The sequence below is a fragment of the Callionymus lyra genome, chromosome 5 (genome assembly GCF_982586985.1).
Source record: "Callionymus lyra chromosome 5, fCalLyr1.hap1.1, whole genome shotgun sequence".
Lineage (NCBI taxonomy): Eukaryota > Metazoa > Chordata > Actinopteri > Syngnathiformes > Callionymidae > Callionymus > Callionymus lyra.
The window spans coordinates 25,066,679-25,086,537 of NC_141822.1; the positions used below are offsets into that span (position 1 = coordinate 25,066,679).

At 42.2% G+C, this 19,859-nt stretch overlaps 1 protein-coding gene across 3 annotated transcripts in view; it reads left to right on the forward strand.

The window, feature by feature from the left end:
* The window catches only part of hecw2b (HECT, C2 and WW domain containing E3 ubiquitin protein ligase 2b), a 35,679-nt gene that overhangs the window by 1,814 nt on the left and 14,006 nt on the right, over window positions 1–19,859 (forward strand). For all 3 annotated transcript variants that reach the window (XM_087791591.1, XM_087791594.1, XM_087791593.1), the window contains exons 2-6: window positions 13,889–14,878; window positions 18,300–18,407; window positions 18,490–18,584; window positions 18,991–19,066; window positions 19,142–19,311. In XM_087791591.1, coding sequence (XP_087647717.1) covers window positions 14,479–14,878; window positions 18,300–18,407; window positions 18,490–18,584; window positions 18,991–19,066; window positions 19,142–19,311 — 849 coding nt within the window. In that variant the 5' untranslated portion in view covers window positions 13,889–14,478. The remainder of the gene's footprint in view (window positions 1–13,888; window positions 14,879–18,299; window positions 18,408–18,489; window positions 18,585–18,990; window positions 19,067–19,141; window positions 19,312–19,859) is intronic.

Consider the following 19,859-nt stretch of genomic DNA (forward strand, 5'->3'; position numbering starts at 1 on the left):
CTGCTATTTTAGGACCATGTTTGCGTGATTGTATGTTGAAGATATCAATCCAGTCTAAGGTCCGGCAGTCGGTGTGAGAAGTGTAAAAACCTTTGCAAAAGAATTCCAACTTGCACCTGTTGAAATTCCACTTTTACAACCCGTTACAAACTGGCTTGTACTGATAAGATCCAAACATTTTGTATGTAAAATAATTGCAGTTGTATTAGTAGGAATTGTGAAAATGATTCAGGATGATTCAAAACCCTTTTTATTTGTTTTCTCTTTTGCAAAAATATAAACCATATTATTATTAAAAACCCATCAGTGACTGGGAAATACGTGTCTTTTTCTGGCACATTCTCTCAGTTCTGTAGTTCTTTTTTCTCTGCACAAATAGACCAAATGTTTGGCATAGTCTGGGTCGCTTTGCTCCAGAGGATCCACTTTGTGATATAATTAGACTGTAGCAGCTTATTTTTTTTAATGCCCAAATCAGAACTAGTGTGCTGGGATGCTTTCATAATTCACAAACCCAGCTGCTGTTTGCATGTGTGTTCACCGTAGCTGAAACGGGCCCGGAAGAATTCTGACCAGCTCCGTGGCTAGCATGAGAAGATAGTTTGAGCGTTCTCTGTTTGTAGCAATGTTGTTTACTGTGTGTGGTGCAACACCGCTAGAAGCACTGATAACAGAGTGGAGCTCAGTCTTCACCAACTAGTGTTTATATTTAGTTTCAAAGTCTCACGTTTAAAAATATCCTGCAGACTTGAAACAGAAGAAAAAAAAAAAAAGGTGCCGTGATGACTCAGAATCGTTCCCATAGTTTACCCAATCACTTCTAAAAAAGAAAAGAGAGACAAAAACGGCTGTTGATTGTTAACCAAGTTAAATGGCGGTGTCAAAACTGGAAAGTAGTTTTGATTTAAGGTGTCAAATTTGTAGCGTGGTGACAAAATCCAGCCTGTAGACTCATTTGGCTACTATTTAATCCTGTATTTGCCAGCTAAAAATGACCTCATGGTTACTATTTTTACAATTGATTAAGATGAATCCGTATCAATTACATTAAATACAAGTTACAATACATTCATTTGTTTCGATTTCTCCTACTGATTCCCTTAAAAGAGGGACTGGTGCATCTCAATCGTCCTGTGTTTTTGTCCAGCATTTTACTCCTTTTGTTTATTTAACTATACTTGAATTCAAAATAACGAACATTTACAATTGTCACCGGACAACCCATGATTCGGCACATTCCTTTTAGTCACTTATTTGAATGTTCCTTCTCAAAAATACATTAATTACGTCTACTTATATATGCAGAGTCTAGTTGTGTTCAAGGTTAAAAGCTGAAGGCCTGTTATTCTTTTTTTCTAATCCGATGTTACTTAAACCTTTAAGTGTCTTTATTATGATTTAACAATTTAAATACAATTGTATTTTGAATAAGCAACCTCTGAATGATAGCTGTATATTTATTGCCAAAATTATTATAAACACTCACTTAATGTTGTAACTTGAATGGTTGTATTGTAATTGTGTATTCTTTTTAAGCATTGAATTCGTTTTTTAAAATAATTTAATTAAAGAATTTGTGCGTTGAAAGTTACATTTTTATTTATTTAATAATTTAATTTGTTTTAGCTTATAAATAATTAGATTACATTTTTTTTTTTAAATGAACGAAATTGACATCTTTAAATTCATAGTCTTTAAAATTAAATATTTAAAAATTCATAGACTTTTAATTCTATCCAAATGATGGTATAATATTGGTCGTAAGTATCTATTTATTCTACCTGTGCTGTGCATGTGTGTGTGAGTGAGTTTTGGTACCAGCGATCTCATACACAGCCTCCTCCTCCACTTCCAGGGTGGAGCCTTTGAGCTCAAATCCAACATGACATTCTTCTAAATGGGGGCTGGGAAGTCTTTGCACACAATAGCTTGTGTGGTAAAAGCAGAGCAGGCAGATGCGCCTCTGTGTCTGAGGTGCTATTTTACAACTGAACATACGTGTGCTTCCATCAGCAGCGTGTTAGCAAGACCTGGAAGTTGATATAAGCAAAATGTTTTTGAAAGCTGCTTACTCTGTTCTATCTGCTCTCTTTCATCATCTGATGCAGGTTAGGAAAAAACAGATCCTTACAGTTGAGTTTTTTTTAGTAAATTTAGAATTAAACATTAAAGATGTATTTGAAAGCTCGATTTTTGACACTGCTTTACTTATAATTGAAAGTAAAACACATTTTTGAATATCAAATTCTTGCCATCTCTGCTTATCATTTAATTGATGATGATTGATGATGATAAAATGATGAAACACTGGCATAAATCAATATTAATATTATTTATTTTTGGAACCTAAATGTTATTATTTTTGACAAGGAACAGCACTCGAGCCTAAAACATTCAATGATTGATCTCAAATATAATATTACAATTGATAGGTTTGTTTTTCTAATTGGAGATTTACAACATTTACATTTAAGAAAACAATATATACATGTACAAATTGTTACAGGGTTTACATTTTCAAATTATAGTGCACTATTATCAACAAAAAATGAATGGGGGAAAAAAAATGAAAACAAACGAAAGTTACATATGTAACTACGGTTCTATGAGTCCCGGATGACCGCCAGAGGCGGTGCTTCAAGCACTGAATGTATGCATCTTGCGCATGCGCAGTTCGAGTTTAATACCAACAAAGTCACCTGTGACCCCTGATGACCCGGAAGGGTATATCTTCCGGTGACATCAGAGGATCTGTTCCTGCAGAATCTTCTCGCGAAATCACAAGGATTCTGAGTGACAGAACGCTCTGGCGGTCATCCGGGACTCATAGAACCGTAGTTACATATGTAACTTTCGTTCTATTTCGTCCCTACTGACCGCCAGAGGCGGTGCTTCAAGCACTGGATGACCCATAACAACAAGGTCACAAAGAATCCTAGTACATACACCTCATTGAGGGGAAGCAACAGAGTCGGGCAACCGGACCACACCTCATGGATGAGGAGTGGCGACGTTCACCCGATAGAACCTGAAAAAAGTGCTTGGTGAGGCCCATGATGCTGCCTCACAGATGTCCCCTAGGGGTACCCCACGTAGGGCTGCCCATGACATAGACATCGCTCTGGGAGAGTGGCACCTCACCCCGAATGGCAGGGGGTGACCACTTCCTTTATATGCGTGGGTAAACACATCCACGATCCAGTGAGACAGTCGCTGTTTGGAAAGAGCACAGCCTTTCCTAGGGCCACCATAGCAAATGAAGAGCTGGTCCGACCGTCTTATACTTGCGGTTGCAGCTACATAGGTTCTTAGAGCCCGCACAGGGCACAACAGTCCAAACGCGTCTTCCCCTTCCGGGGGAATAAGTTGTGCCACTTGAATGGGACGGTTGAGGTTTGATAATGACCGAACCTTTGGGAGAAAAGCCATATTTGGCCAGAGGGTAACCCCTGAGCAGTCTGAGCTCCACCGCAGACATGACTCACTCACAGACAGGGCATGTAGTTCCCCAATACGCTTCACTGAAGCAATGGCAAGGAGAAAAGCAGTCTTAGCAGAAACCCACTTCAGCTCTGCCTGAGCCAGGGGTTCACAGGGAGGCAGACACAAAGCGTCGAGCACCAGGTGCAAATCCCATGCTGGGGCACGCTGTGTGCGTGAGGGGCGTAATCGCCACGCGCCCTTTAGAAAGGGGGACACTAGTCTGTGGGACCCCACTGTGTTATCATCTACCCGAACATGTCGAGAGGAAATGGCTGCCGCGTATACTCTCAGTGTAGCAGGAGACCGGCCACTGTCCAATAGTGACTGGAGGAACTCCAGAATCTTTGGGGCTGAACAGTGCACAGGGTCCTCACCCCTGTCTGAACACCATGCAGCTAACAGTTGCCATCTATTTGAATACTGCGGCCGTGTAGAAGGCGCCCTGGCGTTTAGTATAGTGTCGCAGACAGCATCTGAACACTGCGTCAGAAGCGGGTTGGGCCCTGCAGCGGCCAGACCCAGGTTGCAGGTGAAGAGGGTCGGGACGCCAAATCTGGCCCTCTAGCTGAGACAGGAGATCCTTCCTGTCGGGGAGGCGCCATGGTGAGCTGCGGCAGAGCCTGCGCAGCAGTGGAAACCATGTTCTCCCTGGCCAGAAGGGGGCTACCAACAGCAGCCTGTGACCCTGATGGAGGACCCCCTGTAGTGTTAAGAATATCAGAGGGATTGTAGGGAAAGCATAGAGGAGACCTTCTGGCCAGTCGTGCGCAAGAGCATCCTGGCTCAGAGGACTGCTTTCCTCTTCAGGGAGAACCAGAGGGGGCAATGGGTCGACTGCTCTGTGGCAAACAGATCTACCTGTGCTCTGCCGAAGATGTCCCAGATATTGAGCACCACCTCTGGATGAAGCCGCCACTCCAATGGAGGCTTGCCTCGGGAGAGCAGGTCTGTGACCTGACTCTGGTCCCCGGGCAAAACATTGCTCTCAGGCTGGCCAGGCGTGGAGCCGCCCACAGTAGGAGGTCCCGGGATGCTTGCAACAGCTGTGCAGACCTGGTGCCCCTCCTGGTGGTTTATATGTGATACGGTCGACACATGTATGACCGCACAAGCACATGTTGCCCTCTCGGTAAGGGAAGAAAGTACTGCAGGGCCATATACATAGCTCGTAGCTCTAGTACATTTGATGTGCTCCGAGCAATCTCGAGCAGACCACAGCCCCTGGGCTGTATGGTTTGCCAAACTGCACCCCACCCTGAGGGGAGGCGTCTGTTGTGATGGCCTCTCGACGGAATGCAACCGAACCCATCTGCACGCCTTGGAGGAGAAAGGTCTCTCTCCACGGAGCCAGGGCAAGGAGGCAACGGTGTGACACCTTGAGTCTCCTGTGCCGGTGCCACCTGGCATCCAGGTGAAAGTTGTTCAGCCACCTCTGAAGGGGGCGTAGCAACAACAGCCCCAAAGGGACCACGGTGGCGGCAGCCGTCAGTTTGCCTAGGAGTCGCAGAAACTCCACGTAATGCAGCCACATGCCCCTGCGGAAGAGGGAAGGAGGCGGAGGATGTCGTCCACCCGCTGTGGTGAAGGGCAGGCTTCCGTTGAGACTGTATCGAGTGTCATCCCGAGAAAAAATGTGCTCTGCTAGACTAGGGAACTCCTTGAAGAGTTGACCCTGAGAGCTAGTCGAGACACATGGGAAAGAAGGCTTGTGGTGTCCAGGGTCACCAGAGACCGGGACAGAGCACAGATAAGCCAATCGTCTAGGTAGGGCAGAATCTTCATGCCCTGCGACTGCAGGGGCGAGAGGGTTGCCATCACAACCCTGGTAAGGAACCCGCGGCGAAAGGGAGAGGCCGAACGGGAGCACCCTGAACTGAAAATGACGTCCCTGAAAGGCGAACCTCAGGGACCGTCTGTGGTGTTGTGCTATGGGCACATGAAGTAAGCGTCCTTCAGGTCTACTTAACTAAGCCACTCCTCTCTGGAAACAGCTCGCAGAACCTCTGCAGGGCTGAGCATGTGGAATTTCAAGACCTTCAGGAACTTGTTGAGTCCCCTCAAGTTGAGGATAGGACGGAGTCCGCCATCTTTCTTGTTACCAGAAAGTAAGTCGAGTAGACCCCTCCTGGTTGTAACAGGGGATCTATCTGCTCGATTGCACCCTTGTCCAGGAGGACGGACACCTCCTGGTTGAGGGTTCGGGCTTTGCCGGGTCGCGTATGATGGTCATCTTGACCAGGCCAACGGTTGGGGGCCGGCGTCGGAACTGAAGTTGTACCCATTGGTCAACTGCTGAGCAGGCTGTGGACCTGTTGAGTTTGTCTGGCTTGGACAGTTCTCTCAAGTGCCTCTAGCGCGGCAGGTCCAAAGAGTTCCCCCCGGTTCCACTGGAACACTGCGGAGGGTTCTCCCGCATGCCTATGCAAATTATGGACGAAGCATCCAGTGGAGTCTCCTGTAGGGATGCTGATAAAGCAAGCACCAGGTGGGGCATAGAGTTACCTATGTGTCGCATTCGTGCCGCTGCCTCATAGGCTTTGGAGAGCAGCTTTTGTCTGCTCAACCGCTGGTATGCGGCCCAATCCAAACTTGGGTGCATGCTGCCTGGCTGCCCGGCTCCGGCCGTCTGAAGTTGCACGAGAGAAGGCTCTGCAACTCCCTCAAATATTCGTCAGATGGAGGCACAGTAAAGTTGGCGGGAGCTGATCCGCGCCTGAAGAGCACTGGCCGAAGCTGGCTGAGCCTGCGGTATATCTAACTGCAGGCGAGCCAGGGCCGTACGAATGACAGCCCCGTTGAGCCTTCTTCAGAACCAGCAGTAGAACTGTGGGCTGAAATACGGGAACCTGCCACGGAGACGTGGGAGGCTACATGCCGTGGCACCACCTCCTCTCCATATTCGGCGAAGTCAGTGGCTGAAGCTGCCATGGGGATTACATCTTCCTCCGGTACCAAGATGGCTGGAGGAGGAGCAGGATCACCCAACTCTTTCCCCGGGCATGAAGCTGCAGTTCATACAGGGATCTTCTGACAGACCTTCCCTCAGATGCTCGAGACCAAGGCATGAGGGACACATATCATGGCCATCCTCAGGCTGCAGGGAAGCCAACAGACTGAGCAAGAGTGGCCGCCAAGCATGTTAGCAACGAGCAAAAGGCCACAGAGAGAAAAAACAACAAACGCTGGGAGCGGGAGCGAAAACACAGCCTTCACCAACGAGTGTTACACATATGAGATAGAATTATCACAAACGCTGGGAGCGGGAGCGAAAACAGCCTTCACCAACGAGTGTCACACATATGAGATAGAAGTATCACAGATGCTGGGAGAGGAAGCGAATACGCAGTCGTCACCAACAAGTGTTACACATATGAGATAGAAGTATCACAGATGCTGGGAGAGGAAGCGAATACGCAGTAGTCACCAACAAGTGTTACACATATGAGATAGAAGTATCACAGATGCTGGGAGAGGAAGCGAACACGCAGTCGTCACCAACAAGTGTTACACATATGAGATAGTAGTATCACGGATGCTGGGAGAGGAAGCGAACACGCAGTCGTCACCAACAAGTGTTACACATGAGATAAAAGTATCACAGATGCTGGGAGAGGAAGCGAATACGCAGTCGTCACCAACAAGTGTTACACATATGAGATAGAAGTATCACAGATGCTGGGAGAGGAAGCGAATACGCAGTCGTCACCAACAAGTGTTACACATATGAGATAGAAATATCACAGATGCTGGGAGAGGAAGCGAATACGCAGTCGTCACCAACAAGTGTTACACATATGAGATAGAAGTATCACAGATGCTGGGAGAGGAAGCGAACACGCAGCCATCACCAACAAGTGTTACACATATGAGATAGAAGTATCACAGATGCTGGGAGAGGAAGCGAATATGCAGTCGTCACCAACAAGTATAAAAGAATCTACTTCAGTAGCTGAAAAAACAGCAATATAAATGTCGGGAGAGGGAGCGAAAACACTGCCGTCACCAAGAGAAATCAAAATACAACCAAAAGCGATTACAACAGGTTGTACCGATATATAAATATTTATTGTACAATGTTGGGAGAGGGAGCGAAAACACTGCCGTCACCAAGAAATCAAAGTACAACCAAAGTGAGTACAACCGGTTGTACTGGTATTCATTGAATATAAATATAGTGTACGATGTTGGGAGAGGGAGCGAGTACACTTCCGTTCACCGAAATAATCAAAATACAGCCAAAAGCGAGTACAACAGGTTGTACTTATATTCAATGATATATAAATATTTAGTGTACAATGTTGGGAGAGGGAGCGAAAACACTGCCGTCACCAAGAAATCAAAAGTACAACCAAAGTGAGTACAACAGGTTGTACTGGTATTCATTGAATATAAATATAGAGTACGATGTCGGGAGAGGGAGCGAGTACACTTCCGTTCACCGAAATAATCAAAATACAGCCAAAAGCGAGTACAACAGGTTGTACTTATATTCAATGATATATAAATATAGAGTACAATGTCGGGAGAGGGAGCGAGTACACTTCCGTTCACCGAAATAAATCAAAATACAACCAAAGCGAGTACAACAGGTTGTACTGATATTCAATGATATATAAATATAGAGTACAATGTCGGGAGAGGGAGCGAATACACTTCCGTTCACCGAAATAAATCAATACAACCAAAAGCGAGCACAACAGGTTGTACTTATTCAATGATATATAAATATAGAGTACAATGTCGGGAGAGGGAGCGAGTACGCTTCCGTTCACCGAAATAAATCAAAATACAACCAAAAGCGAGCACAACAGGTTGTACTGATATTCAATGATAAGAAAATTGGTACTCAGCCAAACGATGACGATCTCCGGAAGTGTCCACGGCGAGCCGCTACAACTTCTCCGCGTCAAAAGTTCGTTGCAGTCTCTGGAGGGCGAAAGTTTCGCAGCTCCGACAGAAGTCGCGTGACTACCGGCAACGAAAGAGCTAGTCCTTGAGCTAGCTCGGTGACATGCTACTTGCGCAGCGAGAAGATGAAAAGGAACAGATCCTCTGATGTCACCGGAAGATATACCCTTCCGGGTCATCAGGGGTCACAGGTGACTTTGTTGGTATTAAACTCGAACTGCGCATGCGCAAGATGCATACATTCAGTGCTTGAAGCACCGCCTCTGGCGGTCAGTAGGGACGAAATAGAAGCTAATTGTGAACAAATATTTTGGCAGCTATTCCGTATGAGACTAGCTGTGTTGTCGCAAATCTCTCGCAATCCTTACATATTACAACGAAATATTTAGTATCTCTTTATATTTTTGACACTTTTTTGCTCATAAATGTTATTTTTATTAACAATTAATTTGTTAAAGTGACAGCGTTTGATCATTTTTGACTTTAAACCTATGGATGGCAGCTTAATAAACAATAAAATCCCACAACAAATAAAGCTCACATACTCATTTTTGCTCATTTATCCAATGGATGTTAAAGGCACAAGTTTCGTAAAAAGAACTCAAAGTCATATCTTCGTTTATGCCTCTGTCGATTCAGTCATATTGTTAAGATAATTTGTTTTGAGGTTTAACTTCTTATTAACACCAAGTAAAGCAGAAAGTAACAGGATGCTAGGAGGCCCCTGGGAGTGCACAGGTTGTGTACTTGGACCTATACCATTTGGTAAAATAAAAAAAACTCTTTCTCTTCGTGAGGTTCTTTTTGTTCCTTCTCTTTGAAAGTTGTATTCTTGAAGAGGGTGTCGCACAGCGGTGATTTGCAGTGAAAGCCGTGTCCCTCCTGAATGTCTGAAAGAAGAGACTCTAGTCACGGCTCATGTGTAGAATACTAATCTGAGTTACTCTCTCGAACGGAGGTCAGAGGTCACATGCTGTCCAGTCAATGGGGGCAGTGTGAACCGACAGGAGGGGCCGGGAGTGGGGTGGAAGAAGAGCTTTAGTCACAGGTGCGGCTATTTATAGCTGCGGAGGGCGACCTTGGAAACAAAAATCAATGTCAAATATAAATTAAATTAAACCACCGGTGGGTCTAAATGACCTCACTACTCTTCATGGATCAGATTAGTCCAATGAGGATTAATGGTCTTCACGTCACATCTCTGTGGTTTATCAGCTTCTCTGGAGTTCACACTTCTGATAAGATCAAACTGATGCATATATTTTATAATTAATATTCACCCTGTTTTGTGTTGCAATTGACTTTATAGAGGGCAGTAGTCATTGTGTTCCTCACAGCTAAATGAACAATGAAATCCCACAACATCCTCTCAATGACTGGGGACAAGAGGATACACTTGAGTAGATTTGAAAGCTGATATTTTGGTTTTAAATCAAATGAAAGCAGTTATGACTTCATCAAAAGTCACGTGGTCTGTACATTCTGCAACACCAGAGTCAAGTACTCGAACAATACTACTAATATAATCTGTTCTCCACAGCTAAATGAAAAATGAAATCCCACAACATCCTGTCAATGACTGGGGACGAGAGGATACACTTGAGTAGATTTGAAAGCTGATATTTTGGTTTTAAATCAAATGAAAGCAGTTATGACTTCATCAAGAGTCACGTGGTCTGTACATTCTGCAACACCAGAGTCAAGTACTCAAACAATACTACAAATATAATCTGTTCTCCACAGCTAAATGAAAAATAAAATCCCACAACATCCTGTCAATGACTGGGGACGAGAGGATACACTTGAGTAGATTTGAAAGCTGATATTTTGGTTTTAAATCAAATGAAAGCAGTTATGACTTCATCAAAAGTCACGTGGTCTGTACATTCTGCAACACCAGAGTCAAGTACTCGAACAATACTACGAATATATCCTCGTTACTACAGTTTCGTAAAATATATTGTATAGTTGCCCCTGTACCCCAACCAACCAAGACACTGGTGGAGTCATAGTCTTATCTTGGTTGTTGCTATTTCCAGACCTGACAAGAGGAAGGTGTAACATCGACAATCTCCTGTATAACTCTGAAACCATCTGCTTCTGCCCACACTAGATGATGACTTTGGCAGCTTGTTTTGTGTAGTTGACGCAGCCAAGATGAAACCTTTCCCAGACCATGTCTCTACACTGGACAGCAAACATGGTGTCACTGTGTTTCTGCCACGACAATGACACTCACTGATCACGTCCAGGCTCGTGATCGACTTCCATCACAAAACCAAAGATCATTTTGTGAAAGCAATGGTAGTAAAAATATTTTGAAAAACTAACTTTAAAATAACATGCTCTGATTGTAGCATGCTAGTGGTTTGTGGCAATTCATAAATAGTATTTTAGAAGATTATGCTTTTTCACTGAAATGGTGTTTTTTTTTTTTTTAAAGGTCCCACTAAATAAATAAAATGCATTTGTTTTTCGATTTGCATTTCGAAATTGACAATCGAAATGAACGTAAGGAACACACAACATAGCCTTTATCTTGTAAAGTAAGTAATAGATCACCCAAAATTCAAACTTCATTCATGTTCTACTCACATTCATGTCGACTAAGGGTTGGGATTATTTTTCAGAGTAATCTGTTCCTATTGTAGGCAATAATGTATGTTTGTTTTAATGTAGCGTCTGGCTCTCGTTTTTTTCCTGTCTGTGTATTATGTTAGCCTCTCAGCTTCTCCTTCAAATCATCTTAAAATATAGACTTCTTTAATTTTTTTAATTAGAATCAGCGGGGGGTTTTTTTTGGCCGTTTTTAGGTGCAACTTTCGAGATGGGCCAACTGAGCTACAGTCGCTACGTTAAAATAAACATGTATTTGTTCCTTTTTAGAGTTATAGGCAAAAATGTGTCTGAAAATAATCCCAAACCTTAGTCGACATGAGGGTGAGAGTAGAAAATGAGTTAAGTTTGAATGGGAGAACTATCACTTTAACAAATGCATGTGCTGTATATGGCAACTGTGCAACGGACAAGCCACAGTTACAATCTTGTGACACCAGGGAAAGTCCAGAAACGATATTTTTAATCTTACTTATTGCTGCTTTAAACATTGAGTTACTTAGATGTTCCGGTGGTTTCTTCTTAGAGACTTGGGAATAGTTTTGAAATACTTGGCAGGATGTTCACACAGGATTTATATCTAGGCTTTCTCCACAAAAAACTGGTAACTATTCCAGGTCAGAACATTTCTGTGCTTATGTCCCTTTGCCTTGTTTACTGGGATTCCTTAAACATTATATTTAAAGTTGTTTCACGACTAGCATAGTTTACTCCCATTAAACAAAGCATATTTACATTTATTTATATAAGTATTTGAGCAACACCTATTGCACAATCACAATCATGCTTGAATAGTTTAGAAAGTGTTGATCTGAAATCCCAATGATCCTGGTCATGTTCTCTATTGGGTCCCACTTTCATTCTCACGCCGATAGTGTGACTTTATGTTGGCCGTGCAGCCGGATAGAAGCGCGGCCTCACAGCGGGACGGCCCGTCAGCAGCTGGGACAATCCAGCTGCAGATTGAAGTCGTGTGGTAATGCAGCAGATTAGAGACTGCATTCTGTCAACACTAAATCCGCCCTCCATGCCATTCCCGCTCCTTAATCCCGATGCTAGATCAAGGACACTTCCCTGTCAAAAGCACGATATTGTAGCCAGAATCTGATTAGTTAAATAAAGATCTTTGGTTCTGGATATTGTCTCAATGGTTTGGGTTTTCAACAGCAGCTTCTTTTCTTAATACGTTACTCAGCTTTTGAGGTTTTGTTTTCAAAAAAGCTTAGGAAATATAACTGTTATTTGTAAAGTGATGTATATCAGCTGATGCTTTCATTTCTTAACATAGGCTGACGTGTCAAACTCCCCTGATATTGATCACCAATGTTTACTTCTGTCCAGTTGTTCCTTGTGTGTGTCAAGAGGCAGCATACCCATTGATTGTTGGTGTTTATCTTTCCATCTTCCTGTTAGAAAATCAACCTTCAGGATGTAGATAACAAAAAAAAACTTTAGTGTCCCAGTTTCCCATTTGAATCTATCAATCTTTTTATGGATTTTTGAAAATAGATTTGTAATCCACTGTGTCTGTTGTACAAGCTAGATGTGGTGCAATCCTGCAACCTTTTTCCTATTCAAATAGTTAAAACATGCCCAAGTATAAAGATTAAAGTGATTTATGGAATTATATTTGGATGCACAAAATATGTTATAGGCAGAAATGAGCTGTTCAATTACACAATAATGTTTTAACATTCATTAATGTCAACGACACTCACACAGGGGTAACACATGTTGATAGTACCAACATTTAAGTTAACCTGGAGAGAAACCCTGTGGCCCTTGTCTCAGGACAGTGGCAAAAATATCTGGGTCATATTTTGTGAATACCTTTAACCCAAACCTGAATTATACATACAGAAAAGCTTCAAACTTTCAACCCCAGAATGTTCCAGTGCTTGGAAAAAGGACGACAAGTATACACTTTAACTTTTTAGTGATACAATCCTGGTTCTGTTCTGATTGTTTTTTCTAAACATATAGGTGTTCACTGTTTATTTTTATGCATGCAGGTTGTGTTTTGTTATAAATGTCATTGGAATTTACTGTGAGCTTGAATGGCAGCTGGTGAAAGGGGTCGATTTTTATTGGCGTCCATGTTATAACAGACACTGCGAGCGGGTGCAAGTATTGGCACATTTAGAACTCTATATATCAGGCACAAATCTAGCCCTCCTGAAAATAAGTACTATAAATTATTTTTTAAAATAAACTTTAGAAGTTGTCAAAGTGTATTCCTGTTAACTTTTGGTGAGAGACTATAACTTGATTTACTCTCTAATAGCCTGATCTCGCATTGTCTTCCTGCTCTATCAGCAGAGCAGGCGCAGCTCATTTAAAAGCCTCCGGTGTGTCTGTGTGCGAACTGAACATCCGCTCGTCTTGTGAGGGAGCGTGAGACCGAGAGGAAATGAGTGGTGGTCAATAACTGGGTCTGAGAGATGACCAGCACAACACTCTACTCTTCCGAGTCGCTGTGTCTGTTCGAGAAAGTGTTGGAATGAGCCGAGAGTAAGGCTAAATACTCATTTTGAGCCATTTTTTTCTGTATTTTTAAATGATGCCTCAATATTTATGAATGTACTTTATAATATAATATGGAATACTTACAAATGATAAGTAAAACAAAAGACTAATGATTGCAATTGATCTAATTAATCATTTGTGACCAAAATTTGTTCAATTCTTTTTAGATAATAAGAAGTTAACGCGTCAAAAAACACCAGATTAAGTTAGTTTAGTTTCCCACAAACAATATACATACAGTATATGTATATATTATATAATATTTTCAGTTGTATTTGTCCGTTTAACACTCACTCTTTAACCATGTCAAATAAAAATAAAAATGTATATTAACTTCTTCTTTCTGCCCCCACAGGTCTTCCCTGAAGATTTCCCGGCCCCTTACAGAACTTTCCTACATGAACGTTGTGATATACAAAGAAACTTTTTATTTCTTTCTTGGAATTTCTCAAGAGGCTTGTTGGGGATCAGAGATGAAGAAAGCTGGATCAGTCATGGGAAGGTCTGGGGCTACACCTGAAGTTATGGATCTGTGAAGTGCCTTGTTTTTAAAGGAACCATCAAAGACCAAACATGTCCTAAGAGAAGGAACAGCGTTGAGGAGTGCTTCAGTTATTTTCACAACAAAAGCATTTTGTTGCTGCCCAGACTCGTGCAGGAACTGGTCGCAACTCATCAGTTACCTTCCAACTCCATTGACCTTTTTTTGTGTCATTCTCTCCTGGAGCTTCTTACTCGGCGTCAACCATTCGACCCTCTCTTACAACGGCAGTCCTCCCCCCCCGCCCTCGTCCCCAACCATCCTCCATTCCTTCCTCCCCTCACCACCACCATCATCACCACCACCACCACCAGCAGCATTATCACCATCACCACCACCACTTCTCCTCCTCAACCCCTCGCTTCTCGCCACCGCCTTACACCACGTCCGCGCCGGTGGTGATCATGGCTACGGCCGCCACGGCCTCCTCCTCCTCGGCCTCCCCGTCCTCGGCGTCGGCCAATGGCAGCAGCGCTCGAGAGCACCTTCTGGCCGTGCGCCGACGCCACCCGCACTCCCGGCCGTATACCATAGGACCGGACAACCTTCGAAGCCTGTCGCTGCAGGGTACGGTGGGCACCTGCGTGTCGGCGTCGGCTTGTATGACGGCGGACGAGCAGTCGGAACCGTCTTCGATGGGCCTACAGAGGGCCAACAGCGACACCGACCTGGTCACGTCTGACAGCCGGTCCTCGCTGACGGCGTCCACCTATCAGATGACTCTGGGACACACCCATTTGGTCATCTCCTGGGACATCAAGGAGGAGGTAGATGCCACGGACTGGATCGGCTTGTACCACATTGGTGAGCATAAACTTCTTTAAAATAATTTTAATTTTTAAGTATCTACGATGGCACTTGTCTGCTAGTACATGGGTACCCCAGCTTTATTTGCAGCACAGACTGGTTTACTGTCAGCATTAGACAGAAGATCTTCTTCAGACATAATATTTTGAGTTAACTTGACTGAAACAATGTGTCAAGAGTCACTGACCAAGTTTACTTCAGAGAAAATACCAGCTTTAAAAAATACAACATCTTTTAGACAGTAATAATGTAATTCTTTTTTTCTTTCTGTGCGACCCGGTACCAAATCACCCATGAACCCGGACTCTTGTCCACGAACGGCGGGTTCTTAAGTCTTGAAAATGCAGTCTTCCCCTTATCCGGAGTCCGGTCAAGTTACCGTATTTGGCGGGTTGAATAATGATTGGGTGACGATACCGCGGCCATTCATATCAAGTATATTTTAGTTTATTCCGACACAGCCAGACACTTTGTCTTCACCAGAATTATGAAAATAGCAGACAATATTATAACAGTTTAAGGATCTATGGCCTAGCTTATACAGTCTATGAGCCTATCCTCAGAGGAGAAAGACTACTATACTCACTTGTCAATCAAGTAAACCACGTCCCCTATTATACAAATCATATTATTCTTTTTTTTGTTTTTTCATTGGCTGAGTGTTTGCGTGCCTTCCCGTCCTTCTGCGGTCAGTCTTAAGTGGACACTTGATGAATCAAAGTATCTAATTTTCCTCAATTTGGTGCTTTTCCTTCATGTTTTTTTTAGGCCTTTTCCCAGTGCACTTGTTGAGTCATGAGCAGATACAACTAAACAGTGTCTCAATGTTTTTAGAGATGTTATATTTAGCTTCCTTAAAATGAACGTGCTGGTCTGCTTCATGAAGCACGGTCATTATTTTCAGAGTCCACTAGATGGCGGTCTCTGCACTATTTTCCTTTGTTTTGAACAGCTGTTCCTATGAAACTTCACATCATTTGTAAAATGATGGCGCCACCTACTGACCTCTAAACAACATGACACTGTTTCATGAAGCTTCATCAGACCATCACTAGTTGAAACCATAAAGTTTCATTATTAAACATGCAGAGAATGGAGCTTATTGTTACTTTCTTTCCTAAGACTTAGTAGTGTTTCCAAAGTGGTTTTTAGCTTTGACAATTCTGACTTGAATGTGATCCGACATTAAGGATGAAACAGTTGCTTATCTCTGATCGTGATGACATGTGAACTGTTTATAAAAATCTTTAATTCTATAAAGAAAGCCAATTAAAATGGTTTCTCACCATTTTTATCCAGTTATCTACCATGTTGTTCCATGGGTGCTACACAAATATGATGTGTAAGAGATAACACGGCACAAAGTATCATCTGTAACACATCTGGGTAAGAGGAGTCTGTCCATCCCAGTGGTGGTTCTGTGTGTTTTGTTATTAGATAAGAGAGCATCAACATCAGGGGTTATACTCACAATGATCTGTAGTTCTTAGACTTGTGTACAGCAGCATGTAGGACATGTTGTTGAACTAATGTTCCCGCTGGTATCCAATTCTAAAACGAAAGGGACACTTAAGTCAAAATAAGACAAGGTCATTCCAAACCCATGTTCTTGTGAACAATCTTTCCTCTCAAGAAGAACTGTTGAAATATGACCTCTTCATTCCTCCACTCACTCTGGAGCTCTCCGTGGCTATTGATTCAAGCCGGGTATTTCTGGGATTCCTCTTCCCCTGAGATGATTCCCCGTTCCAGGCCTGGCCCTCGGCCATTTTCCTACCGAGCAGCCTCTGAGATCCATAACCTCAACCCTGCTGTGTCTCTGACCTGAGTGTGAGATAAATAATACAAATGTGTGTCACAGTTTTCACGGTGGCCTACAGTGCTTTAGAAGATGAGAGGTCACCAGGTCACGTATGAGGAAGGCTCATTTGTTGTCACCAACAAAGGCGCCGGCTTGATGTCGCCCCGGTATGACGGAGGGCCAGTGACAGATCCGTACGTAAGGTAACAGCGGGGGCTGGTGACGGATTGATCCATTGGGATGGAAGCCATTTTTCATCCTTTACTCAGGATGTGGACATTAATGTTTGATGCCTTGACAGCTGCAGGCTGTGATATGCTTTATTACATGTCGCCAGGGTATTCCTCAGGAACCCGAGGCTCTGCTGGTGTCTTGTTAATGGAAGTCACCACTTTTCCTCTCCTGTAATTGACATTTGATGAGAGGATTCATCCTGTTCCTCCGTATCTGTCGTTCAGCAATATTTTGATTTTCTTTTCCACATCTAAGGCAATGGTTCTCGCCTCTGAATTTTTTCTCGGCATCAGAAAAGAAAGAATAGAATAAAGCATTTATTCTTAAGGTGTTCCCTTAGAAAGCTGGCTGGAATGACCTGTATATAGGTTTATGTTCTAGGATCATTTTAATGTTTTTGCTTTGAATTGTGTGCCTTAAATGTAAGCTATTTGTGATTGAAAGGAACTTCCATATACTGTAAGTAAGTAATTAATGGTTATTTAGAGCTTCTTTGTGTTTCCACCACATGATATGTTGGTACAATACATCTGTTCTAAATTTAATACATCATTTTTACATTAAATATCACAAATATTTAATTTAGTACATTTATTTTATGAATTATTAGAATTAGACTTTCTTAATCCAATCCTTCAATATAAAAATGATCAAATTTAATAAAAAAAACAAATTCAATCTCTCAATATTATTGTATTATGTTCAAAAACGAATTCTGAAACCACAAGATTTAAACAAATTAAGAGTATTTTAATATTTTATTACTTTTATTAAGAGTAAAATATGTCTTCTTTCTTCCCGCAGACTGTATTCATATTTTAACAGCTTATATTTTTGCCAATTTATCTTTATTATAAACATCTTAATGGAAACATTGCAACTTAACTTCTCTGCCTTGTACATTTGCAGCAAATGTCCAAAGTGTCAAACTCATTCACACAAGGGGCCAAAATTGTGTGCTCAGTCCAGTTGGCAAGCAAAACAACAGCTTATCAAGAACCTTAAGTTAATCAGTCTTACTTGCTAATTCTAGCATAATGTGCAAATTGTTCATTCTTTCACCACTTAACGCCCCTTAGAGCACAAGAACTGCACTGTTCTTTGAGCACAAAACTATATTTCTGTTCTTATCTATGATCAAACTCCCTTCCATCTGCATCAATCTTTTGACATCTCTAGATTTATTCTTGACCTTCATGATCTCCATCTGCTAATGTTTAGCGATCAAAGGAGAATCATTTGGATATTGAGGCTTTCAAGGGCCCCAACCATCCCCTACATTTGACATGAACACATCAATTCCATTTAATTATTTGTCCAGATTGAGTTGCGTTAACTAAATCCAAACTTGTATCCCTCATAAAAAAAATGCATATTTTCCAGATGAGACATGTGTCGCCAATGTGTGGGACTCCAAGAACCGAGGGGTGAACGGGACCCAGAAAGGACAAATTGTGTGGCGGCTGGAGGCGGAACCCTACTTCATGGACTGTACGTTGACTCGATTTTGTCTTTAAATCTCCAAATAAAAAGATCATTTTTTTTAAAAGCATTCCATGTGATCTTTCTTCAGCCGAGACGAAGATCTGCTTCAAATACTATCATGGTGTGAGTGGAGCGCTGAGAGCAACCACTCCTTGTATAACAGTCAAGAACCCTGGAGTCCTGGTACTTCCTTCATATACCTCTCAGATCTCGGCAAAACTTGAAGACAATAGACTCGCTTGTTATTGTATAATTATAGTGTACTCCCCTCATTTGTTGCTTGATGAAGCTGGAATCCTTGGAACGGATAAATGTAACTCTTTAACAGTCCAAACAAACATTGACAATTTCTCTACTCATTTCAAAGCTTCATTTTTTTTAACTAAGGGAGTGTATTAGCTATGTATACGATACAGGAAAACAATATATTGGCTTTTTTTTTAATGATTTAGTTGCAGGAAAACTGTCAAGTGAATATTTATATTTAAGTATATCCCATAGTTTTAACTAAAACTGGCAAAATCTCCTTTTTTTCTCTGATTATACTACATTTTCATGTGATTTTTATGATAAATGTATAATTATTCAGGTGGGAAGTGAGGGGCAGGTGCTGGACCAGCCGGGACCTGAACTTTGTCGCAAGCTTGTGAGCTTTACTCTGTCAGGTCGGTACATTTCATGAACGCTTACCCACCACTCAAATTCACTCTCTAACTTTCGATACGGGATTTCTGTCGCAGACATCCGAGCGGTCGGCCTGAAAAAGGGCATGTTTTTCAACCCGGATCCTTACCTGAAGATGTCCATTCTGCCGGGGAAAAGGAGCGGGCTCCCAAAATTTACTCACCACGGCCAGGAGCGCAGAACGTCCATCATTGCCAACACTACAAATCCTGTGTGGCACGGAGAGGTTGGCACAGTCGCACAAAAACACATAAATACACAGTCTAAAAATAACCCATGAAGGAAGAATATTTGGGAAGAAACATCTATAGCACCTTTTTCATCACAATATGGGCGACTTTTTTAGTTGAGGGAAGGTTAAGAGAGTTAAATCTTTTTGTGTGACAACATTTATGAACCGAGATGCTAGATGTCTAAAATTTTACAATATATAAGATTTATACATTTAGTAAAACTGCCTTGGTCATTTTGTATATGCCTAAACATTATCTCCCTCTCTAATAAACTAATTGAACCCATCTGAAAAACCTATTTGGAGAAATATTTTTGCTTGTTTTAATAGGTAGCATGAATATATTATTTATCTGATTAGATCAAGACCCAAGAAAACCTCTTATTCCGACAAAAGACAGTGTTCATTCTTTTAATCAATTCACAAATGAATAAATAAGGGACATATTTGCATTAAGATTGTACATTTTTGTGACAATAATTTCCTCAAGTTCATAATCGTCAAGAATTCCTTCCTTTTTTTTAATTCCTTTTCTTTTATCG